General features: G+C 45.1%; 2 protein-coding genes across 6 annotated transcripts in view; one reads left to right on the plus strand and one right to left on the minus strand.

The window, feature by feature from the left end:
• The window catches only part of LYRM4 (LYR motif containing 4), a 129,292-nt gene extending 104,593 nt beyond the window's left edge, over window positions 1-24,699 (minus strand). Inside the window, exon 1 of one of the 3 annotated variants that reach the window (XM_036868400.1) lies at window positions 24,062-24,651. In XM_036868400.1, the coding sequence (XP_036724295.1) occupies window positions 24,062-24,147 (86 nt within the window). In that variant the 5' untranslated portion in view covers window positions 24,148-24,651. Of the gene's footprint in view, window positions 1-24,061 lie in introns of all 3 variants that reach the window. The other 2 variants (XM_036868399.1, XM_036868401.1) reach the window with 2 other exon arrangements.
• Window positions 24,700-24,862: 163 nt separating this feature from the next.
• FARS2 (phenylalanyl-tRNA synthetase 2, mitochondrial) overlaps window positions 24,863-26,326 on the plus strand; it is a 406,264-nt gene continuing 404,800 nt past the window's right edge. For 2 of the 3 annotated variants that reach the window (XM_036868394.1, XM_036868398.1), the window contains exon 1: window positions 24,863-24,898. The gene's annotated coding sequence lies outside the window, so the exon portion shown is untranslated. The remainder of the gene's footprint in view (window positions 24,899-26,326) is intronic. The other variant, XM_036868395.1, reaches the window with a different exon arrangement.

Below are 26,326 nucleotides of genomic sequence, written 5' to 3' on the forward strand. Positions count from 1 at the left end.
TGAAATATGTACAAAGATGTATACAGAAAGATATGCATTACAGAACTGTTTATAAGCATTAAAAACAGAAACAACCTTAAATGTTCATAAATGATGACATTATGCAGCTTTTAAAAGAGATGCTTCAAAAACCTTAAAGCCGCAGATACTGAAGTCGGAGGTATAAAAAGGTGTAAGGAGAATTATCAGTCTCCCTCCCGCTCCTGACCGTCTGTTCTCTCTAGATGCAATCACAGTTGGCAGGTTCCTGTGTAGCCTCCCAGAGATACTGGGTTCGTATTATACCCTCTATGTGTATACTTCTCTTCGTAAGTAGTGGAGTTCTAAACATACGGCGCACCTCTAATTCCTGAATAAAAATGTGTCTGAGCAATCATTTTCTGTCAGTACAAATGAGCTGACCCATAAAGGGCTGTGCAGGGTTCCACCATATGCGTGAATTACAGTCCATTTAGTGGGCCCCTTATTAATGGGTATTTAGGTTGTTTCCGATCTTGCTATTACTATAGCATTACGTGCATGTGTGTCTGTGGGAACAATTCGTAGAAATGGAACCGGTAGGGCAAAGGATATGTATATGGTAGATTTGATAAAATATCATCAAAGTTCTCTCTGCAGAGGGACCGGTCCAAGCTTCCACCAGCAACATGTAAGTTGCTTGTTTTCAACACCATTGCCAACACGTGTCATCAAACTTTCTGATCTTTGCTAACCTAACGGATGAAAAACGGTCTTTTATTTCACTTTTAATTACATTTTTCTTGTTATGAGTGCTGCTGACCACCTTTTCACAAGTTTAAAGCCCTCTGTGTCTGTTAATAACCTTTGCCTTTTCTTAATTGAGTGATTTGTCTTTTTGATTGATTTGTAAGACCTATTTAGGAAGGTGTTAAGGAAACTATCCCTTTGGGATGAGTTGCAATGTTCTCCTTGGACTGTCATCTGACTTTGTGTGTGCTTTGTCACATAAAAACGTTCAGTTCTTATGCAGTAAAGTGTATCACTTTTCATGTTATGACTTCTGGTTATATATATGTACAAAAGTCTTCTCTACTGTGAGATCACAAAAAATATTCACCCATGTATTCTTGAGAACTTTTATGATTTATCTTTTTATGTTTAACTCTTTGATCTTTCTGGAATTAATTTTAGTGGAAGGTGTTGAATATGGAATCTAACTTTACCTTCTAATGTTAAGTTTTCTGAAATGAAGGATATAACTTTACATTCGGGATGATCTCAATTACGTAAAATATAGGTACAGAAAAACTACAAGGAAACAGCATGTTAACAATAATTACTTTTGGTTATTGGAATTTATGCTTTCTAAATTATTACAATAATCATTACTTATGAATTATTTTAAAGTGCCTAATGACATAATAAAATCAGTAATTTACCATAATAAAGAAAAATTGGCAATAGTGAAGGTTCAATCTGTGCGAGAAGAGATTAGGGAAGGAAATATACTTAAATACGTATAGCCAGAAGAGATGTACAATGGGGGATTAAATTAAAGCAGTGCCATGGGGAAAAGAGGAAGTATTCAGTAGATAAAAACAAGAGATTCTACAAGTTTATTTTGAGGTTAACAATGGGACAACAAGGTAGATATGTCCACCAGGCTACCAGAAACATGGTTTTGGATCTCTGGTGAGAAGGTCCAAGCTGGCAATAAACCTGAAAATCGTTGATAAGGAAGAAGGAGGCAAAATCGTGGGGGCAGATGAGTTTGCTCGGAGGAAGGCAGGAGAATGGGAAGAGAAGCTAGCCTGGGACAGAGCCCTGGAGAAACAGTGCCAGTAATTAAGAGCAGGCAGAGTGCAGGAGGAAAGACCCAAGACAAGGAGGCACACATCACAAGCAGAGAGCACGCAGGAGCGTCCCGAGTCCTAGAGAGGAGACGACAAAGCCTGGAAGAGGCCCCGCTGCAGCCAGCAGTGGGGGCGGCACTGGTAACTTCAGCAAGAACACCACCAGCTATACTCAGGGACTACGGTGCAGTACATGCATGAAGAAAAACCCTGAATTCTTGAAAATGCACTCATAAACAGCAACTGGGTGTAGGAAGAAGTTCATTACATACTAAGAAAGTTATTTTTAAAATAATAAAAAAGATAATGCATAAAATCTTTGGAATGTAGTCAAAGCCATACTTAGATGAAAGTATGTAGTCAAAGCCATACTTAAAGCTAATGGCTTACATAGTAATATGTAATTACTAATGGCTTTATTAGTAATAAAATAAAAGCAGAGTTTAATAAATTAGAAATATTTCCTAACATTTTAGAAAGGCTATAGTATCCCATAAGAAAATAGTAAACAGGTATTTTAAAAATGGGTCAAACAAACTAAAAATGAAATAAAAAAATCAGCGGAATTAGCTAAGACAACTGAGTTTATTCTTTTTTTTTAACATCTTTACTGGAGTATAATTGCTTTGCAATGGTGTGTTAGTTTCTGCTTTATAACAAAGTGAATCAGCTATACATATACATATATCCCCATATCTCCTCCCACCCTCCCTATCCCACCTCTCTAGGTGGTCACAGAGCACAGGCTGATTTCCCTGTGCTATGCGGCTGCTTCCCACTAGCTATCTATTTTACATTTGGTAGCATATATATGTACGTGCCACTCTGTCACTTCGTCCCAGCTTACCCTTCCCCCTCCCCGTGTCCTCAAGTCCATTCTCTACGTCTGCATCTTTATTCTTGTCCTGCCCCTAGTTTCTTCAGAACCTTTTTTTTTTTTTTTGGTTCCATATATATGTGTTAGCATACGGTATTTGTTTTTCTCTTTCTGACTTACTTCACTCTGTATGACAGACTCCAGGTCCATCCACCTCACTACAAATAACTCAATTTCGTTTCTTTTTATGGCTGAGTAATATTCCATTGTATATATGTGCCACATCTTCTTTATCCATTCATCTGTCGATGGACACTTAGGTTGCTTCCATGTCCTGGCTATTGTAAATAGAGCTGCAATGAACATTTTGGTACATGGCTCTTTTTGAACTATGGTTTTCTCAGGGTGTATGCCCAGTAGTGGGATTGCTGGGTCGTATGGTAGTTCTATTTTTAGCTTTTTAAGGAACCTCCATACTGTTCTCCATAGTGGCTGTATCAATTTACATTCCCACCAACAGTGCAAGAGGGTTCCCTTTTCTCCACACCCTCTCCAGCATCTACTGTTTGTAGATTTTTTGATGATGGCCATTCTGACCAGTGTGAGGTGATACCTCATTGTAGTTTTGATTTGCATTTCTCTAATGATTAATGATGTTGAGCATTCTTTCATGTGTCTGTTGGCCATCTGTATATCTTCTTTGGAGAAATGTCTATTTAGGCCTTCTGCCCATTTTTGGATTGGGTTGTTTGTTTTTTTGATATTAAGTTGCATGAGCTGCTTGTAAATTTTGGAGGTTAATCCTTTGTCAGTTGCTTCATTTGCAAATATTTTCTCCCATTCTGAGGGTTGTGTTTTTGTCTTGTTTATGGTTTCCTTTGCTGTGCAAAAGCTTTTAAGTTTCATTAGGTCCCATTTGTTTGTTTTTGTTTCCATTACTCTAGGAGGTGGGTCAAAAAGGATCTTGCTGTGATTTATGTCACAGACTGTCCTGCCTATGTTTTCCTCTAAGAGCTTTATAGTGTCTGGCCTTACATTTAGGTCTTTAATCCATTCTGGGTTTATTTTTGTGTATGGTGTTAGGGAGTGTTCTAATTTCATTCTTTTACATGTAGCTGTCCAGTTTTCCCAGCACCACTTTGAAGAGGCTGTCTTTTCTCCGTTGTATATTCTTGCCTCCTTTATCAAAAATAAGGTGACCATATGTGCGTGGGTTTATCTCCGGGCTTTCTATCCTGTTCCATTGATCTATATTTCTGTGTTTGTGCCAGTACGAGTTTATTCTTTTATGTTATGGCTTCTGGAGTACACATCAGAAAACAAAATTATTAAAAAAGAGTGAGGAGGATTGGAAGTTTGAGAAGAGGGGTTTAAAACAATTATTTCAGAAACAGAGAGCCTGAGCAGACTTCCGGAACTCGCTATGCAATGAGAAGAGCCAGCTGAGGGTGGTAACACCCAGTGCGGTGGGTACCAGTTTGCCAAACTCGGTGATTTTTGTCCAGCTGAGTTCAGCTGCCCAGGTGTAGTTATGGAAAAGACAGATGTGTGTGTAAGGAATTATGGTAAATTAATGGGTCTCTATGTATTAAAATAATAAATATGAAAATTATGTACATATTAACAAAAAGTATATTCAAAACACTGTGACCTAAAAACCATTTTTATATAACTGCAGATTTTAGGTACAGTTCTATGGGGATTTTTAAAAAGGTAACAGTCTCTTTAAAAAAAAAAAAAACAATAAATAATGGAAAGAAAGAACAAAAAGTACCACCGTCCTGTAGCAGATGCTCTCCTCAGGCCCTAGAGGAAAAGTTTAGGAGTATTTCTGTTCAGGCTTCCTTTTTGGTGCATAAAAACATTTAAGATCTTTACCCTACAATTCATCAAAATTAAACTTCTAATTACCACTTGGATCTATCCTCATTGCCACTGACATTTTGCTGCAAACAAGATTTTTCAAAATGTAAACCAATTTATCAAAGTAAAGGCCACCTATAAAACACTGTCTAGCTTTGTGGCAGCGAGGCCTACAGATCGAGCGGTGGCGGGGTCCTGGCTTCCCCGTTTCTTGGTTTTAGACACGGCTGTGTAGACAGCACAGGTACCCTGCAAGCTGGACTCGAAGAGCTCAGACCCACAGTCCCCTCCTCACATGTTCCTGGACCAAAAGAGAAACATGTCCTTCATTTGTGGAGTCCTTCAAACTACTCCTGTGAGGGAAAAACCAAAGATAATGCTCAAGTATTAACTGTCCTCACATATACATATCCTCTTCTTATGGATCTGGCCATATTTCTTTTAAAAGTATCACCATGACATAAAAGCGCCATGTGCAGGGATGGGATTTTCTGGCTTCTTCCCTCGCGACCCCCTCATCTACCAGAGATGAGCTTGACCTGGTACCAAAAAAGCAAACCCAAGCTTTCATCATGTAATAAGCGTTAAAAGTTAGACTACAGAATACAGTTTTAAAAATTTTATTTTAAAATTACAGTGTGAACCATGCCAATGTAAGACAGGACATTTAAATGATTTAAATTTGAGGAGAATAACTATGTATGGTAGAATATTCAATGAATATTGGATTTTCCACTTTATGGGGGAAAATAAAGCACGAACGATAAAAATTCCTCTTGGTCGTTAAACTCAAATGTCTTCATTAAAATTTCCTATCAGCACTGCTAAAAAGAAGCCAAATAAAATGCGTTTTTGTTTATTTTATCCTTTCCTCCTGCCATTAGTCACCAGCAAGAATAAGTGAGCAATGTATGTTTCCTAGATATAAGGAGGTCTCATGGATAAGATCAACAATGGCAGGCAGACAATGGGTGATGTGGCAGATTTGGGGAGCCCTCCAACTGCCTAGAAGTGCTTTCAAGAGCCTAAAGCAGGAGAGAGTCAGATCTGACATGTGGACCCGCATTTCCCACCATGCACTGTGTGAAAATACCAGTATTCCCTCAGGAAGAGCCACAAAGAATATTTACACATTAAATCAGTGAAGATACCTGGAAATGTGAGAAAGCAAAGTTAGGCACCTGGATTCCTTCACAGGGCTTCTCCCCCTCCAGTAACACCCATTACGTTTTGGGAAATGCTGATCTGGACAAAACTTCTACCCAGGCAGCCCCTTCAAGGTTCAGAGGCTGGAGGCTGAAAGGGCAGGTCCCAGCGCGTGTGCCAACAATTCCCACAGGCAAGTCATGCTCATTCATTAAAGGCTACTTACAGACCCTCCTCTCACAGCAGCTAACAGATCCAGGGCACCTGCCGCAAACCAGGCACAGCTGCACCTGTATCTCCTCTAACCCTCTAGCAACACAGCCTAATAAGTGCATCAGCTGATCTTAGATGTGTGAGGTCCATGAGTCACAGCAGAGATGGTCAATATATTCCCCGCCCCTTCTTCCAAAAGGTCCCCACCATACAGATCCCACAGACAAGTCCAAAGTCAAATCATGATAATGAAGGGGAGAACATTCCACGCCCTAATATGCCACTTTGGCATTTGGTTATTTTGAGCTGAAGGCCAACTGAGAGACAGCAGATGCAGGAAGGGCTCTCTGCCCTTCTCTTTTCTGCCAAAAGCAGGGCATAAATTTCCCATGAGAAAGGTGTCCTCCTGGTACCAGGAAGAAGAGAACATTCTTACCACCAGATACGGGGAGTTTATGCTGAGATGAGTCTGCACAAACCGCACTAAAATAACCCTTGTCTTCTGTTAGTTTCCCCCATATATTTCCTACTCAATTGCCAACAATATCCTGTCCTTAGCTGCCCAAATCCCTTGGCTTTGTCTAGTCACTGCTCCACAATTTACAGTCCTTTGTAAAAATGGTATACAAGCCCCCAAGTCTAACTGCTTTTTTGGGGTTGTCACTTTTCTATGAAGCTCCTTCCATGCTATGCAAAAATACAAACATGAAATAAAATTCGTACATGGTCTCTCCTGTTAGTCTTCTGACAGTTTAATTCACAGGCTCCTTGCACAGAGCATAAGAGAGTTGAGTAAGTTTTTCCTCCCCTACAGTGGTCTTAGCCTCAGTGCTCAGGACTGTGGGCAGCTCTGGCTTTGAGAAGATGCTGATCTGTGGATGTGGAACCTGGTCTTACCTGAGTGTCCTGTGTCAGGCTGGTATTCCATAGCCCTTTCCTCAGCCTGTCCCTTCACTCCACTGTAACTAACCATCTTACTCTGCATAAAGAAGAGTGGTCAAAATTTTGACTCTAATTTCAAGCCATATTTCTTAAAAGAGCCTGTACCATATACTTTCTATCATGATGTTAAAAAAAAAAACAAACGGGCTTCTTTGGTGGCACAGTGGTTGAGAATCTGCCTGCTAATGCAGGGGACACGGGTTCGAGCCCTGGTCTGGGAAGATCCCACATGCCGCGGAGCAACTGGGCCCGTGAGCCACAACTACTGAGCCTGCGCGTCTGGAGCCTGTGCTCCTCAACGGGAGAGGCCGCGATAGTGAGAGGCCCGCGCACCGCAATGAAGAGTGGCCCCCGCTTGCTGCAACTAGAGAAAGCCCTCGCACAGAAACGAAGACCCAACACAGCCAAAAATAAATAAATAAATAAATAATAATTAAAAATAAATAAATAAATAAAAACTCTCATTATTTAAGAGGACTAAATTTAGGCTGCTTTATATTTGAAATATTAATTTTGAGGGACTCTTCACCATTATTTAAAAATATTCTTTCTGTTTGTATCGAATACCCCGAGATGCAGAGAAAAGAAGACTTTTGTGAGATGCACTTACTACTCAAAGGAAGGTCTCTGCTCATTCGCTCTCACTCATCCATTAGGCCCCAGACTCGGCGTGAGGTGCTTAAGATGCAAGTGGAAACTGGCCATGGTTTCACAAAGCTCCTGGGGTTGGGACACACTATAAATCACTCTATCTTATAACGGGACTATATGGGTAGTGCTCTGAGAACAGAGAGGAAGGAGGGAGTAACTCAGCCTGGGGGTCTGGGAAGTCTTTCTAGGGAGGTTGACATCCTTGAAGGACGAAAGGAATTTCACCAGAGTGGAGAGCCATTCTGCAAAGGGAGGCCAAAGACAAATTTAGAATTCAAAATCCCATATTTCTATATGACTGGGAAAACATATGGGAAAGGAAAGAAAAATATGGAAGAAGGAATACAGAGCCTTGGAGGAAGGAGAGAGGGAAAGAGGAAGACTACTTTTTAAAAAATATGAGGATCTCACCACAGGATGGAATCCTCTGGTAATATGTAGTGATGAGATTAAGGGTGTAGGATAATATTCAGGGTAAAGTTGTGGTTTCAGTCTTATAGCTCGCAAGCAGAATTTAGTTCCCACTAATGAGCACGTCTGCCTCCTGTGCCGCCTCCCGGCCTCTGGCCCCCGTGGCACTCCGTCTGCAGCACTGCTGTCCAGCCCCCTTACCCCCCATCGTGCTGTCTGGGATGCTGGGACTTATGGGCACATCTTCCAGGTTCTTCATCTCACCTGACAGGAGCCCAGACCTTGTCCATCTCTGTGTCCCCACAGGACATACTACGCTTTGCACACAGTAGGTGCTCTATAGCAACTGTTGAATTGAAAAATTTTATTTAGTTAGAATACAAGGAGAGAAAAACTCCCACAAAAACCTGTGACCCAATGATAAATGTAAGATTTCTATTCCAACAGGAAAAAGAATTCAATTACATTTAGCCAGAAGAATTATATAAACAGACTAAAATGATAGTTATGAATTTTTTTAGTCTAACAAGCAATTTTAGATATTATTTTAATCTTTCACCTACTAACTACATGTTTGTGTCTTTTCTTTACTATTCATTTAATACACACTACAGCAAATTAGTAATATTAGTTCTGGAAAGAATTTACATATACCTCCAGTTACTGTTATATTTCAACATTTGTTATGTTTGGCATAAAGCATTTGAACACACAACTGATCATCATAATTCTAATCCATTAAACATGAAATACATGGAGGTAAGTTACTTTCGAATACTTTAGACAGAAAAATAATCTGGTTGTGTTAGTCTTAACACAGTTCAAGGTCTATTCTTTTACCTCTGGGTCCAAGCTTACTTGGTTACAAAGCAGTTTCATCAGAAAAAAATGTGTTTACTAACTGACTGCCACTGAAAAATTTGAAAATATAAAATGTTTTCACTAGTTTTGAGATGACGAATATATATATTGTCTCGGAATGGGAAGAAATGCTATCAGTATGCTCTATGTCAACAAAACTATGACCACCTGAGAAGAACAAAGTGTAGTGAAATCTCTCTCTCTCTCTCTCTGAGTACAGAGGGAAAGAAAGCCATTCTCCTGAAAGCAGATATCGAGCTTTTAACAAACAAGAATGGTCTTAACAGACAATGGCTCTGAGCTCAAAATATTTGAAAAATTAGCTTTAGATAAAATTTTCTGAAACCAGTCTTAATTTTGGGCACATGTTAAGTGGCTCATAGCTCACACTAATCCTATAGAATAAACCAATTTAGTTACACAGGGGTTCATTTTATAACTAATTCACTTGAGTGTCTCACCTGAAAGTTCTTTTCTTTAAACAGACCATCCATCATAATAGCCCCTTAAAAAAAACTCTAAGGTATAGAACTGGAAGGTTTTGAACTGGAGGGGATCCGAGATTCTCAGGGGTCTCTGGTTCTGGTCATGGTAAATCCCTCAATGTAGGGGGCAAAGCTTTCTACTTAGCCTAGATCTTACCTGGGAGCGTAACTTCACACCCACTGCTATTCAAAATGAATCAAAACTTAGAAATAACTACTATGTATGGAGGATTCACTAAAAGGCAAGCCCTCTACCTGTCCCTCTGGGTACTCTACACCAGGCACCTGCAATCGTGGTCTCTTGCAGAACTGCTTTATTCACTGTGGGCTTGTGCCATTAGTCAAGATTATGAGATGCCAGAAGAAACTGCCCTTTGAAACTGGTTTTATGAAATTTATGCTAAGAATGTGGCCCTGCATACAAAGAGCCACAAGATAAATTTCTTGGGTTTTAGTACCAGGAAGACTTGCACGTCTAAGCACACGGCTGCTTTTACATCATGACACTGTGACTCACACAACTAGTCCTGGTCCTCTCTGGCTCCTGGGAAGCTCAGGGCCAGACCGGAGGCGGTACTACGGCTGCCAAATGTTCAGTCTTCCAAGCACTCAGTTTGCTTGCTAACCTCATTCCAGGTCTCATTTTGGTTTTCTTATCCTTATTTTCCTGATTTCCTCAATTAAGAATAAAATTAAATGCAGTTTGTTTTCAGTTTGAGAAAGGATGGGGTTCCAAAATTTCTTATTTATGAATTGAGAATTTGGAACAATAGCGCTAAAAGATGGTAAGGTCCCCAGGCCAGTTCAAATAAATTTAATTTAACCACAATATGGCAAAACAATAGTGTTGAGAAGCTACTGTCATTCAAGACAAGGTCTGCAGGGTAATTCTATACTCATGCTAAAAAAGAATTTTTTCTTATTAGAGAATTACTATGTAAAGGGGCATTATTGATTATCCAAACTTACATAAGCACAAGATACATAAGTTAAGTCAGCTAACAAATTCATATGCCCTTAAATAAGAGAAAGTCCAAAGGCCTTGTAAATAATCCATATCTTATTCCATCAAGTTGACTTGTCCTTTTTTCCTTATATAAACAAATAACTAAAGTAATTTAATTCAGTGAGAGTTGCGAAGTGAATACAGATCTCTGCAGAACAATAAAATGTTACTTTTATGATCCTATTTATTTTGTTAAAGCTTCAACATGATAGGAAGCAAATGCAAATTTTGACTCAGGGTCAATTCTTAATATTTCCAGCAGCAAAAAAATTTAATCTATTTGAATACCTGAATTTTACAAGCAAATTTAACATATTTCATATAGATAAACAATGTCTTAGACGTAGTTACTCATAGTCCTCGACTATGGCTTATATTTACTGGGCTCTCAATCAGCATTTATTCATTTGAGTTCTACCTAGTCAAAGTTTCTTGACCAATTTGCTTCTAAAGGAAGAAGTCTACCACTGTTAACCCTTTGCGCTACTTTTAAACACAGACGTCAGAGAGTGCTGCAATGAGATTTAGACAAACATTCTGGTGGCAATGTGGAGGACGCCTGGCAAGAACTAAGAACAGGAGGCGGAGAGCACTAGAAGGCTGTCACAAAACCCAGCAGAAACTGATGGGGGCCAGCGAAGACAGTCACCGCGCGGACACAAAGTGCTTCCTGGTGAGAGAAACACAGGAGACGACCCGCTGGGCAAGACGACCGACTGGCTGCGGTACAGTAAGGAGAACAAGCGAGGTGGTTTCCAGCCTGAGAGCCGAGCGTCGCCCATGAGAGGGCACGCAGGAGGCCCGCTTGCCCGGAGGGCCGGAACGCGGTAGGGGGGTGATGCAGATTTTTAGCTTAGACCCGCTCGGTTTGGTAGCCCGGCCAGCACAGGAAGGAGGCCCTTGGTTTGCAGGCTGGGGAAAGGATGCACGGAGGGGCGGATCATCAGAGCACAGGGGTTGAAGCCACGACCGACCGAGCGCCCCGAGGGTGGGTGTGAGAGGCCGGGGTGCATGTGAGGGGCCTCCCACCTGGAAGGGAGGGAGACAGACCAGGAGACAGCGGTGCCCTGCATGCCCGACGGGCCTCAGCAAAGGTGGCAATGGGGACGGGCGAGCCAGTAGTGGCAGTAAGCACCTGGGAATTCGAACACCAGGCGCGGAGGCCAGTGGGTGCTGACGGGTGCCGGCTGGGAGGACCGACCCCTGAGGCCCCTGGTTCCTGCTGCCACCGTTCACGCTGGCTCACGGTCTCCCCCAGCCTGGCGAAGGGGCTTGGATTCCTGTGTGGTTACGCGTTAGGACTTTGCCTACGTTTACATTAGGCTGATCCCAGTGAGAAAGATACGATGCTGATTTCATTCACAGAAAGTCATTTTAAAATATAATAGGTAAATTTCTGGGGCAAAAAAGGATGGTTATAAATATGGCTATTCTGATCTGTGAAGAGGGAGGAAGGAAAACAAAATTATGTAACCGTCTGGGTCCTAAACACGGTCATCCTGGCGGTTTACCAAAATCTTTCCGCTGCTGCTTGTTAATAAGCAGTTACCCACACACAGCGCTCGCTCAGACACTTCTCACGCACTTACGGTGTGCCGTCACTAAGGAGACAAAGTTGGTTCAAACATGGTCGCCACTCCCTGGGGATGACAGTCTAGTAAATAAAGGGCAGAGTGATGGGGGAGTGATCACGGCAGGATTTACACAAGGTGTCTGGCGGACGTGGGAGGGGCCCCCGAGAACAGGATTCGTCCATTCGCCACGTGCTGGTGCCCGCACTGGGGCCTGGCTGGGATGCTGGCTGGGGTGGCAGTGGTGAGGGAAACACACAGTCCTTCCCTCCTGGAGCCTGCAGTCCGACCAGTGGGGGAGACATTGCTCAAATCATCACAAAATAACTGCAAAGTTACAACTGGTGTTAAGTGTCCGATGGAGAGGCCCACGGGCTGTGAGAGCCAACCGGGCTGGGGAGTGTCTTGGCTGGGCCAGGCCAGTGAGCAGGGACAGGTGGCCTGTGTGAACGGGAAGGGGGCCCTGCCAGACAGAGGAATGGCCCGGGTAAGAGGGAGCAGAGCATTTGAGGGGGTCAAGACAAGGGCTCCCCCACCCTTGACGGGAAGGTGACAGGACATAAGGCTAGAGAAATGCAGGCTGTGGTATGGATTTTATCCCAAAAGAAGTGAGAAGCAACTAAAGATGTTCCTTTCTCTTTCTTTTAATATTTTTAAACAAGGGAGCAGAGTGGGGTTGGGAGGTTTCAGAGAGCTTACCAAGAGCTGGCCTGTTAGCTGAATTCTGAAGGATGAGTAGAAGCTGTGTGAGGGAGGAAAGTTCAGGACTCTTTGTGTGATCACATGAAGGCCTAAAGCTGCCTGGCATCAGGAAATGTGAGAAGTTTGATCTGGTGGACGACGTGAAAAGTAGACAGGAAGGGAGAAGGCAGGACACTAGGGGGAGTGCGTGAAGCCGAGAAGGAGTTTTATCTGAAAGCCAGAACAGCCTCTGGGGCGTTTCAAGCAAGGGGAGGAGACTGGCTGGGTAAGAGTGTGCACATTTTGGACTCAAGAGTTTCGGGTTCAAGTCTTGACGCTGTTCCTCTTAAGGCCTGTAAGTTGGATGAACTATCGTACTTCTTCCCAGAAATCATCCATCCACCACGTGTAGGCCGTGCTGCCTGGCACCGAGCTCGCTAAGTTAGCGCCGGCATGCAGAGGCCTCACGGGGAGGAGGAGGGTGCAGAGGGGGCCGCCAGCGGAGGATGGGCACAGCCATCCCAGTGAGGAGCAGAGGGGCGGGGCGAGGGCAGCGAGGATGGAGCGGGGCGGGGACGGCCCGAGCGGCCAGGCGGGACGTGGCGGGACGTGGCGGGACGTGGCGGGACGTGGCGGGACGTGGCGGGACGTGGCGGAAGCAGGCATGCTGGCAGGTGTGGGTGCCCAGTCACCTCCTGCACCTCTGCGGGGCGTGCAGGTGAGGCGTCTGGTCGCGGGACAGGGGCCTGGGCTGCAAACACCCGGGGGAGTCAACACACAGGCGGCGATGGATAACGTTACCGGGAAAGTGTGGAGAGGGAAAAGGGGAAGGACCGAGCCCAGAAACTGAATATCGAAGTCTCCAGTGACAGGCGTCCTTCCAACGCGGGGAGGGAGAGGGGCCTGCACCAGATGCAGGGACTGACCGTCGCAGTCAGGATTCGGGGCCCACACAGGCCAGAGCCCGTGAGCAACGTCCCTGCTTGGAGGCTGCCTGATCGGGGTCTGCTCTCGTTGAGTTATACGCCCACCAGGGCTTTCCTTCCTTTAGGGTTTTAAGTCTGGGACAAAGCATTAAGTTGCCACTAAAAGCTTGTTTACCGCTTCGACCAGGGCTGAAAGCTGTTCTTCCTCAGTCCGGGAAGGAAAGGCACAGAGCACGACTCTGGCATACGGTGAGTTCTCCAGGAAGACTCGGTGAATCAATGAATGAGAGACAATTAGACCAGGACAGAGGATCAGTGGCTTTTTCTGGCTCCAGTCTGGCTGCAAGGAACTATTTCCTCAATTAATTTACCTTTTTGCTTAGTAAAGGGCAAAAAGGATTTTAAGAGATGCTTCTGCCTATGGAAGTGATTTCTGGTGAAAACAACGCTACTCCTAGAGATCAGACGTAGGAGAGGGATAATTATACAAGGAAAATCTTTGTATTTATTCTCAAAACATGGGCAGGCAAAAAGAAATGCATGGAGGCATTAAATGAATAATTATGCTACAGAGTAATATTTATAATTATAATGAATTGATCATCTAAGTAATTTTGAATAAACTCGGCCAAAGGCGGGGTACTAAACCTACTCAAAAAATTACCCCAGAACAAAAGAATAAATATAAGGCAATAGATGCATTAATGACATCCAATGACGGTAGTAGCCAACTAGTAAATAAAACAAATAATTACCCTGGGAACAGATACAGTCAACTAATGGGACACAGATGACTGATAAACTGACAATAACATTAATATATGAAAGATACATAATTGAAGAAAGGAAAGTGAGATAAGCACATACAGAGTGTCGCAAATTAAGTCAACACCTAGGGCCAAAGAGACGCTTTAGAATTGAGCCTGAATTGCCCAGATGCCGCCCTGGTGCTCAGACAACGTCTTCCTCACGCCAAGGAGGCGCTGACCCTGACACGCGATGTCTCATTTGGAACGACTTCCTCTTCCAGTTACATTCTCCTGACCGCCGGTCAGGCCGTCCTCTCTAATCCAAGGCATTCACGCGGTCGCTGACACCGGCTCATTCTCTTCCTCAGCGTATCTCAAAACCACCCTCCCCTCCTTTGCAGTCACCGCCTCCCGGCCTCTGTGTCTTCAGTCTCCCTCCGCTTGGGGCGGTCCAGCTAGAAGTGCTCTCTGCAGTCCTGCTTGAACACCCGCGCGGCTTTCCGCTGCCCAGGACCAGGCCTGCACTTGGCACAGCGTCTCTGAGGCCCCAGCGGGGAGGCCGCGCTGCTGGTAGCTCCTCACACTCAGCGCCAGCTACACTGCCCTTTGCACCCGTCCTCGGCTTCTGTCCCCGTTCACCCGTGAGTCCCTGCAGAGTCTTTACGAGCCGGGCCAGCCACCGTCACTTTCTTAACCTCGGGCCCGGGGGCAGGCTACGTCGCCCCTCCTCTTTGCTTCCGTAACACGCTGTTCCATGCTCTGCCGGCGCTCTGCCACCGCGCCTTTGTAGAATCCTCAGTGTCTTACTCTAGGCACTGAACTGCAAGCCCCGCCTGGGAAAAGATCCCGTTCTGTTGTGTTTGTCTCTGAATTTCCGGCAAGGAGCCCAGGGTCTGGCCCATGGCAGGTACTCAATCAATGTCTGTTGAATGAAGACTCAAACCAACCTCATCCCACGGAGAGCACACATCACCAGAGACCACACATTACCGTGATAGAGTTCTTTGGATTGCTAATAAATACCTGTGCAGAATGTGGTTCAACAAGTTTCACTGAGTTCATTAAATAACTGCTAGCTACTACGAATTTAAAAGATTTGGCAGTTGATCTACCAGTTTAAGAGATAACTGTATATTAACTAGTTTACTTGTATCTGCAGAAGGGATTTTGGAGTATCTACTGCATACCAAACATTGTGCCAGAAAGTTTTGCAACTCTGGCATTCTGGAGGATGTACCCGGGACTAAATGCATCAAGGTCACAGAGCTGGGAGCCAGCTGACCTCAAACTTGAACCAAGGTTTCTTGGTTCGAAGGCCAGGAATCTTTCTAAATCAAGATAGCCTTGCTCATGATTCTCATTCATATTGATGAGACTGAAAACAATACTTCAAGCAAATTAGTTCAGGAATCACAGTATTAGGGAAAGAAATACCAGGGAAAAGAAAACAAGCAGGAAGCACTAGCATCAAGTCATATGACTGTCATTTATCCTTTATTTATCGTGAAAGACCGTCTCTGTGAGCTGTTTGCCTTTAATCCCTGAGTTACAAAAACAATTATTCTTTCAAATAGAACCCCAATAATGAGTTGCTATGAAGCCAAACAGATAATCAAAATGTCACAGTGATATATTATTATGTCTCAACTTTGGCAATTTTAAATCTGCTTCTTAAAACAGGGGTGGTAGAGATCAGCTGAGGAAGCCCTGTTCACGATGTTCCTATCACTCAGCCAGACAGAAGCCAGGAGGACCCACCTTCATTCAGCTGACTCTTGCTAAACCTAGATATTCACAGCTTGGTTCATGTAATTTATCTAATTTTATCACTTAATTTGGTTTCTAAAGGTTAGAATTTTCCTAAATTGGCTAGGTACCAGTTAATTGAGAAAATAAATGCTAAGGCATATACAAAAACCTACTACCTGATGAAGTGGGATTCCGTCTGTCAGAAAAGGGATCACAAAGGAGAAGTAACAGGACCTTAAGTACCTTTCATCCACAACAAAGACTGCACACAGCTATTGATGTGAGGCCTTAAGACGCAGTCAGTTTCCTATAATGCTCATTATATTACAGCAATTTCCTAAGAGAATGTTATGTAAGTACACTTTGCATTAAAAAAAAAGTATTACCCTACTACAAAACAGAATACAGAGACTTTAAGGAAGTTCTATTGACTTATAATTGCATTTTGTGGTCTAACTTTACACCTCACTTTGTTATATTCTCTACCTTTATTTTCCCTTTGTCCTGATTCTCATTTATTATTTTAAAATTATAACAATTATTTCATGTTATTGCATTTTACTTGTATGTATTTTTATAAGTTTTAAAATGCTTTAGGGGCCAGGGTGAAGTATAAATAGAATAAGTGCAATTTGGAAACTCTTATAAACTAAGCTCAATAAATCAGCAATGACATTGATCTAATAATTTTTTAACACTTCCCTCCAAATTTAGGCTGCTGAATATCTCAAATGTATTCTTCTTTAAGTTAACTGCATAAATTTTTCTTACTTTTCAAAACCATCATCATTCAACATGGCAGAACTTAGCAACCATAAGAAAAAAAATTGGGGGGAGGGGAATCCCAAACATAATTAAAGATACTGAATAATCCGTCTTTCAAAAGTCTAAGAAACTGCTTTTCTTAGGCACAAGTAAACTGCCTCTCGTTCCTGTGGAAGCAAGGGGTCAGGTAACAGCAGGCGGCCCTAGAGGAACCCACTGGTATAAATTCAGGACATATTCAAGACTTAATTTGCGGAGAACTTAGAAAATGTAACAGTAGTCTTCTTCTCTTGTATTCCTCCCCACTTCCTCGGAGCTCTTGCATAGCCATAAGTTAGAGCTGTTTTCACAGAGAGGTGTGACTTGTCCCACATTTTACGGTGGGCAAAGCTCTTACTTGGCTGCTTATTACAGAATTCTGTGGTTTTTCCGAATCCTCACAATATAAACAGGCATTTCATGACTTAAAAAGAGGGAAAACTTTTTACCGTGGGGGGAAAACATCCTAATAATCTTGGTGTTGAGAAAGCCAAGAAGCAAAATGCAACATCTTACACTCCCCAGCCTGACAGCTGTCCCAGGTGACAGGTCTGTGAGGCCCTAAATTGAGTCAAGGGATAAAAGGTGACAAAGAACAAGAGGATGGAATTTCTCACACATCAGCAACTTCTGCTTAAAGGCAGGTTTTAGTCTGAGAATAAAGATTTTCCCGGTGGGGAGGTAGGGGTTACATTTATTAAATGAAGAACATATTTAAGGATTTTAAGTTCCTAAAGGAGAAGAGACGTATAAAGTTAAAACTGAAGTGGAAGTTAGGCCTAGAAGGTTGAAACAATCCCTACAATGTCATTTGTATAGTATCTGTGCGATACTGTAATACGTGATGGACAAAACATCATGACGAGTGCCTCTGCCACTACATGGGCACATCTGCAGTGTCTGGACGTTATTTCAATTCGCATGTTTCCTCTGTGTACAAGGCAGTTTCCTGAGCTGTTCTTGTGTGTCCACGTCCTATGCCCATCACACGACAGTCCTGTAACAGCAGGGCCACCCTGTGTTTGTATCCACCCTGGGCCCTAGTGCTGTAATACACATGCTACGGGTTCTCAGGAAATACTAGGCATAAACTGATTTGCCCATTTGTTCTGGGGTAAAGGAATATTTGGCACTAGGTCTCCAGTGTAGCTGTCCCATTTTAGAAAGGGAAAGGTGCTTGCTGTTAATACCATTCGCGCTGGGCTGGTACTATTCACCCTAGCATTCTCGATCTGTCAGCAGCACATGCAGCGGCAGAGGCAGCTGGTGTGAAAAGACCTGCAACAGTGAACAGAGACACATGCCTGGGTCCTGACTTCTTGACAAGTTCATGGTTCCAGGCCCTCAGCTTCCAGTTCAAAAAGAGAACAGACTCCTAAATAGGAGTTATTCTTTAGTCCATTCACTAGAACGCAATCAAAGACTTCCATAATGTTGCATTCAGTGGTGCAGCATGTGGTAATTGAGAGCTGACACTCAGCAACAGGTAGTAATTTTACCAGTCATGAAACCAGGGGGAGCCTATTTAGCTGCTGCAGCTGTAAGAAGAAACTGTGAAAATAAGTATCTTTGGGTTGATGTTTCTAGAACTTCTGCAGGCCGAAACAGAGGATGCATGCCTTGTAGGAGATTTCTACTAAAGAGGGCAGAGTTGTGGAAAAGCAGCACCCTGGAACTTTCTAGTTCCCCTTCTGTTGACGACCAGCCGTGAGAACTTAGCCCACTGCTCACCTTTTCTATGCCTCACCTTTCCGTCAGATCTTTTTCACTACTAGCCGGTTATTTCACCAGCACGAGCTCACCTGGGATGGAGCGCCAGCTAAGGCTCCACGACTGCCTGCCCCTGGCTCCCACGTGCCCCGTGCCTTTCACCTCCCCAGCGCCTTGCCACGCGCACCCGGAGAGTTCTCCACCCGCATCCACGTGCCCTACCTGCAGAGAAGCCAGCTGTTGGCGGATGCAGCAGTCACTCCCGGTGCTTTTCTCTCTGTCACCTCCCACTGCAGACGCTAGATGAGCACCTAGTTCCCCAGCCCCTTGCTCAGCTAGTGGTAGAAATGTAACTGGGTTCTGGTCAGTAAGATACAACCAGAAGTCTGCTGGGAAGCTTCCAGGAAAGTCTACCCTTTCCTCATGAAAAGAAAGCCTACTCATGCCCGGTTGGGGTTGCTCTTCTTTGTCTGTCTTGCCTTCAATAAGGATATGATATTCGGAGCTTTAAAAGCCATTTGCAACCATCAGGCATAAGCACGAGAGGAAACCTGAGACTCAAGACACCTGACATCATCCAGCTGCTGTATCAGCTCGAGCAGCCTCGTACTCTAGACCTTTTCCATGTGAGAAGAGTAACCCCCAACTTATTTAAGCACCGTGTGAAGGTTTCCTGTTACTTGTAGCCAACAGCATGCCTAACGAGATCTACTTTCAAGGTGGCACACACTTCTGATGCTACTCACCACTGTCTACCCTTAACGGGAGGCTCATTTTGATTTGCAGCTCTCAACACAACGCTTAGTGCGCCACAAGTATAATAAAGACTGAACCACTTAATGAGGGATGAAGGAGTTCTGACACTCAGTTGAGTGGCATTTGGGCATTGCTTTTGCCTTTTCTCACATTTTACAATAAAATACATTTTTAATCAGTAGTGGGAAATGGCTGATAAAAATTACCTCTGAATACAATTTCCTCCTGCTTTTCAACAACAAGTATGTATAAGCATAGAATAGGTAGGCATTGTGCTAAGCACCAGGAATGCAGAGATAAGACGCAATTTCTGCCTTCAAGGGACAAATGGCTGAAAGACAAGTAAACCAACAACGCTAATGGTGTGATATGTGTAATAAATATGAGAACACACCACATCCGATTATCTTCCACTTTATCCAGAAACGAGCTGTCGGCACGGCATCCATCATCTCAACCTCCTGTCCTCTTACATTCCAAATTAAATTCACCTCCTGCAGAGTTGCAACTAAGAAGACGCCTGCTGCAACTAAAAGATCCCGCATGCCGCAATGAAGATCCCGTGTGCTGCAACTAAGACCTGGCGCAGCCAAAATAAATAAAGAAAAAAAATTCACCTCCTTCTGCGGTGGAGAAGGGAGTGTTCCGCCTTCCGCAGTGAGCAAGCCCGCCACCTGGGCCCGCAGAGGCGCGGATTGTCACTTCTCGTGTGGCCGTGCTCTAGCAGCCAGCCCCACGCCCGCATGTTTACCAGGCCTCTGGGGGGGTGGGGTGGGGGGGGGTGGGGGGGAGGTGGTCTACACGCACTGCGGCCGTCTACTTCCTTCTGGTTCACTTCTCAGCGCCCACACTCTGGCTCTGTCTTAACCCCTTCACTGATGCTGTTCTGGAAGAGGTCCCCAGAGGTCCCTTCGCTGGGGACACTTCCCTCTTCCTTTACTGGACTTCGCTAAAGCAAGTGGCCTGCCCTCAGCACCCTCCCAAACATGCAGCTATTCTGGCTTCTGTGACACTGCTCTCTCTGCTTGCCCTCTCCCCGCTTCTTAGACTCCACAGGGGTCATTCAAGTGTGGCCCAGGGACCACTGGGGTCTTGGAGACCTTTCAGGGGATCCATCGGGAAAACGTATTTTTATCATCCCAAGGAGATATTTGCCTTTTTCAGTCCCGTTCTCTTGTAAGTGGACAGAGGAATTTCCCAGAGGCTAGATGATGTGTGATATAGCAACAGGTTTAGGCAGAAACAAATACAAGAATCCACATGTCTTCCATTGAGCCAAACACTAAAGAGATTTGCAAAAATGTCAAACAATGTCACTGTCAGCAGTGGTTTTTTTGGGGGGGGGGTGGGAAGAAAAATGGTTATTCTTCGTAAAGGTGTTATTTAGGTTAGTATGCAATGGGTTTATTAGTTTACTTAGAAATAGGTGCTTTAAAATGTTTTAGTTTTAACTTCTAATATGAAAAATATTGATAACTATGGCTCACATAAACAAGGCTTTCGGGGCCCTCAGTCACATTTAAGAATGCAAAAGGATCCTGAGACCAATACACTGAGAACCACGTACTTGGACTGCATCTTCCTGGCCTCCTTCAGGGGCTCTTCTTCAGCCAACACCTCAAATTTTGATGTTCTCTAGAACAGCATCTTAAGCGCACTGATTTTCTCACCATAAACTAGGATTTCTCAATCTTGGCACGACTGACGCTTGGGGCCAGAAAACTCTTCCTATGGGGGACTGTCCTGAGCTTGGTGGAATCCCTGGCCTCTAACTACTAGAGGCCAGGGGCATCCTTCCACCAAAATGTGACAACCAAAAATGTCTCCAGACACTGTCAAATAAAACGGGCCCTGGCTGAGAACCACTGCCCTAAATACTCTTCCTGGAAATTTTACCAAATATTAAGATTTTAATTCCACTTATGATAAGAATTCTACTTATTCGGTGCCTACCGTGCCAGGCACAACTCTAGGCATTTCATACGTATTCACTCACTGAAACCTTATCTCCTATGAGACAGATAAATCACCTCCTCCATTCTATAGATAAAGAAACTGAAGAGCAGAGAGATGAAGTGACTTGCCCAGGGTCACACAGCAAGTGCGTGGTGTTGACAACTCCAGGCCTGATTGCTCCTCTGAGCTTTAGTCTCATGTGAATAACTGCCTCTGCTGGGGACCCCAGCTGACATTCACTCAAGATGCTCCAAAAATGAACGGAAAACTCTTCTCTCCACGAGACTAGGTATTTCTGTATTTCCTAAGTCAGTTAATGGTGCAACTTTCACGTTTAACCTCTGCGCCTCAGTTTACCTAGTAACCTAGACATCTTTTTAGACTCTGCTTGGATTCTCTTCTTTACTCCTGAATCCAATCATTCATTGAAATCTAACAATTTTACCTTCTAATTATTGATCGAATGTATCTTTTCCTCTGTCTTCCACTATTCCTGCCCCGACTAGGGCCCTAATCTCTCCTCAGCACTGTCCTAATCAACTCGCATTTGGGGTCCTTGTATCTGGCCCTCACAATCATCTTCTACCTTGCTGCCAGAGTGGTCTGGCTAAAAGGCAAGTCTGGCCGTGTCACTTTATGGCTTAAAGCTCTTTACCGGCTGCCTGTTAGCTAAGAATAAAGTCCAGGTTCCTTATCACGGCCCAGTCTTGCCTTCTGTCACCCCCGAATCACACTGAACTCTCCAGCAGAACTCTACTCTATGACATCACCGAGCACACCAGGCTGCTTCATGCCTTTGATCCAGCGCTATCTTCTGGGAAGCGTTTTGATTCAACACCTATGCATGCCTGTCACGGCACTTGCCACAGTTTGTGACAATGATTCTACAACTGTGTCCCACAGAGGCTCGTAAAAAAGCCACTGATGGTAGGTGCCTTGCTGAGCCCAGCGCTCTCATCTTTCCATCTCCAGGGGCTGCTATGGCACTGGGCAAAGTCGTTTTGGGAGTGTTTGCGAGCACTGAAGTAAAAGAATACATAGTAATAGGACCTGTCTGAATGGGGGTGGGGAATGCAGAAGGAAGAGAATGAGGAAAACCTTCCAAAGGTTACATTGAGATGAATCTCAAAGGAAGCACAGGAACTCAAGACAGAGGTGATTAGCGGGCATGCCAGACAAAGAGAAGTAAAGAGAGAGGGGGTATCCTTGGAATCCACAAAACACAGCTTAATACAAAAGAAGGACATATTTTGTAACAGTTTATTATCTGAGGGGATAATAGTGGGAAATCTCAGGTTTTAGGGCCATGATTTCAGGAAACAGTGTAAAGTGATTACCAGATTCCTTTGGATAATACATTTATTTGTGGATAATAAATTTAGCTCAAAAGGATTACTCAAAGCATAATCTGAACCATTATTTTCTAAATATGTTACCATGTAATTTCTACTTCCTGCCTACAGGGTACAGCCCTGAGTGACTTACCTGCAGTTCTTGTTTATTTTCAGTAAATTTAAACGACAAAATTTGTCTTCCAGACTGTGGTGAAAATGATTGGTTTCCACTTATTCACAAGCGTATTTTGTGGGCTCTTTCAACAGACTTGGTTAAATTGTTGGTACTAAGTACTTGGTTAATTTTTTTGTTTAAAATTCCACCAGTATATCTGCTGTTTACAAACTTTAGCTTCCAAAGCCAGTCATTAAGTGAAACAATGCACTCCCAAAAATGTTTGTTTTTTTTTTTTAACTACTGACCAGTTGGATATGACTTCATTGGTGTGACCCAGATGTTCTCAAATTTACAGGATGAGTACCTTTTCTATGCAGGTATCTAAAAATTAGAAAGTCACTGCTTGGGAGGTTTAGTGTCTGATAACCAACACTGCACTGGGTCTACCCATCATAGGGCCTGCCAGCTCATTCACCCAGTGTGAGGGCAGCTACCCAACCAGGTCTGTTCCACGGGTCACAGACTCTGCTCCTAGGAAACCCAATCCACAGGCTGGTCAATCATGGAAGGTGAGACCTGGTGTGAAGTGATGAGCTGGCCTTATCAGATTCTTGCTCTGGGAATATGGCTCAAACTCAGAGGGTCAGGTAGTTAGGAGAAGACACCCAATCCACAAGGATGCAGAGAGAAAATCCATAAGGTACATACATTCATGATGAGTCAGAAGTTATAAGGAAGCAGAAAAGAACGCAGATGCTCTGAAGTAGACAAAAGACATATTAAGAGTAAGGATAAGGAACTCAAGATCAAACATGAGAATGGGGCAGGCGTGGAAAAGCTGGGCGCTACATTAAGGACGTAAGAGTTTAGATTCTCATTCTCCTGCTGCTAAGATCCTAAAAGCTGGATCCCCATCTGGTGAGGCCAGGATAAACGTTTCAGCTCCTGGAAGCTGGCGAGCCCTTTTTTTCCTTTACTTTTACCTGCGTCTCCTCCTCACAAACCCCGCCCCACCGCCGATGCCCCAAGTAGAACGGATCCTGGCAACCAAAAAGGCTAATTAAGACACCTCTGAAATGAAAGGAATGACTAGAGAGAGGCTTCAGCTGTGGATAAGTGGACACAGCTGTGGACAAGCTACTGACGGGTTACTTCCACCGTCAAGTCTTCCGATTCTACGGAAAGTTCTTATAAATGCAACAAACTGGTCCTGGCTTGAACACCTGCACCTTGGCATCCAGCTTAAAGGCAGAGACACCACTAACCGCGTTCCCGGAGCAGAACCTCCCGGAACTCCCGGCGCAGAGCGTCCGACTTGGGGACACATCACCAGACGCGAACGTCTTCTCCCGCCCGCGAAGGGCCATCCCCCGGCCGCCCCCCGAGGGTCCGCGGGCCACGCCGGCCGGCAGGGAGCCTTCCCTCGGGGCGCCCAGGCGGCCGCGCGGGGCAGCGGCTCCCGCACCCCGGCCACGCCCGCACCTCCCGGGCCGCTCACCTGTAGTTGTAGGCGGAGAAGTGCTTGCTCTCCCTCAGCATCGCCCGGTACAGATCCAGCACCTGTGCGCGGCTGGAGGCTGCCATCTTGGAACGAAAAAAACCCAGGAGGTCCTCTCCGCCGAGGTCCCGAATTAAACGCGACTCCCGAAACTTCCGCCGCCGCGGGAAGCGCGAGCGGGACACGCGTGCGCCGGGCTCGGCGCAGGGAGCGGCGTGCGCCCCGGCCCAGGTGAGCTCCGGGCGCGCGTGGCGGCGCAGGCGGGCTTTGGGCAGCTAAGGGGGCGGCGCTGGCGGGAGGTGTTCTCGGCGGCCGCCCCCACCGCGGGGTCCTGCGGGCAGCGGCGGGCGGAGCGGCCGAGGGGCGGCGAGGGCTGCGCGGCGGCTGCGGGGGGGGTCCGTGCTTCCTCGCGGTGGAGGGCTGGGGTTCGCCGGAGGCGCCGGGTTGCTCCGCGTTGCCAGGTTACCGAGCGCGCGCCCCGCGCCCGCTCTTCCGCCCGGGCCGCCCTCGGCGCCGCCTGAACCGCGGTGCGGGCTGCGCGGGGCGCCGATTCCGCGGACGCCTGGGTCGGGGGCTGCGTGCGGGACGCTCGTCGCGCGTGGACGGGGCGCGAGCGCGCGGGGGACGCAGGGCGCCGACCTGGGCCTCCCCGGCGTTCCGGCTCCGCTCAGGGCACCCGCTCAGGGGCCTCCGGCGCGAGGCCCCCTTTCTGGTCAAGATGGCGGCGCCCAGGCGGGCCGCGCCGAGGTGAGCTGGAGCCGGGCCCGGAGCGGGGCGAGCCTGCTGCGCCCAGGACTTGGACCCCGGGCTGGTCTCCCGTCTCCCGGGGAGCGGCGGGTGAGTGGGCGCGTCCGCGTGTAGGGCCCCGGCCGTGGGTCCCTCTCGTGGGGTGGTCAGCTCTCCGTGCGTCCGCAGACTTCTGTCGTCTGATAGTCAGATCTGGTGTGGCCCAGGTTGGAGGCGAGGGTGCTTGATTGGGGAAACCTGAGGGGTTTAAGGACTCTGTTGGGATCGTTTCAGACCCCAATAAGAAGCTGAGCCAAGTTTTCTCCTGACGCTCTTCCCGGCTAAGTTTTCTCCCTTCTCTGAAGACGCCAGCTTTTCTGAATCACCTTGTTACCCGGGGGGATACAGTTGGTGGTTCTGACCCTGGAACGTAGAACCCGGCGCGGGGAAGCCTGAGCTGGTTCTAGTTACTTTGTTTGCAAAGCACTTGCCTTGTTTTTGGAATCTTCGTGTATGTAACCAACGTTGGGAAGAGCCAGCGTTTTCTCCTCCAAAACACTGCGAGGGGTAACTTTATACGTAAGAAACAAGTGGGCGTTCACATCCATCTCTTTTCCAACCACTGAGTTACGGTTGTGTTTCCTTTCTTTAAGTTTGTCTCGTTTTGGAGTGATACTTGTTCTATGCCAAAGCAACCTCGTATTTTCAGGAACTTTAAGGGCAGGAGACACTTCTCTTACCTTACTGCACTTTAGCGTACTTGTAACCTGGGGTCCTTGCATCCACATGTGCTTGTTATACCTGTTATGTTATCTGTTGTAATGCAGTGGTATTTTTTTTAAAGGCATGGAAGACAAAATACCTTTATTAAAATCCTTTTACGTTTCCTGTTCGATTTTTGTTAACGTCTCATACATCTGTGAGTCTCAAAATAAGGCTTTTTACAGAGTAGCCAAACTTCTGTTACTCGTGCAGGGTGATCAGGTCATTGGGCAAGTCTTGCTTCAGGTTTATTGAAAGGGTTTTTAATATTTTGAGTTTATCCTTTGGCATTACTCAAAGGACTCAAGACCAAGGGACTTGTACATTGTTATAGAAAAAGATGCAGAACTGTTTTCTCTTAATATGATACACGGTTGAATGCTGATGATGTAAATTAGGTGTGTGGCACCTAGGAAAACTACAGCGTTAATGCAAGTTACAAACAGAAAGCTATCAAAATTAGAAGAAAAAACATGAGAATTATTTTGGCTTGTTTAAAAACAGTGGGGATTGCATTATTTTAATATATTTTGCTTTCATCTAGAAAATGAAGTTGGAATAATTATGATATACAGTTGTTTGTCTAATTATCAAGCAATTTAATCATTAATGCATACAATTAACATATCGAAATGATTTTAACTTTGTTGTAATCAAAACTTTCCAAGTAAATATCGAAAGTTTAGTTTGTTTGGGTAGGCATCTGTTAGTACATGGAATAGCTGAGGTTAGAGAAATGGTAGCTTCCCAGTCGATTATAAGCTAAGTCCTCACAAA

The sequence above is a fragment of the Balaenoptera musculus genome, chromosome 11 (assembly GCF_009873245.2).
Source record: "Balaenoptera musculus isolate JJ_BM4_2016_0621 chromosome 11, mBalMus1.pri.v3, whole genome shotgun sequence".
In the NCBI taxonomy this organism is placed as follows: domain Eukaryota; kingdom Metazoa; phylum Chordata; class Mammalia; order Artiodactyla; family Balaenopteridae; genus Balaenoptera; species Balaenoptera musculus.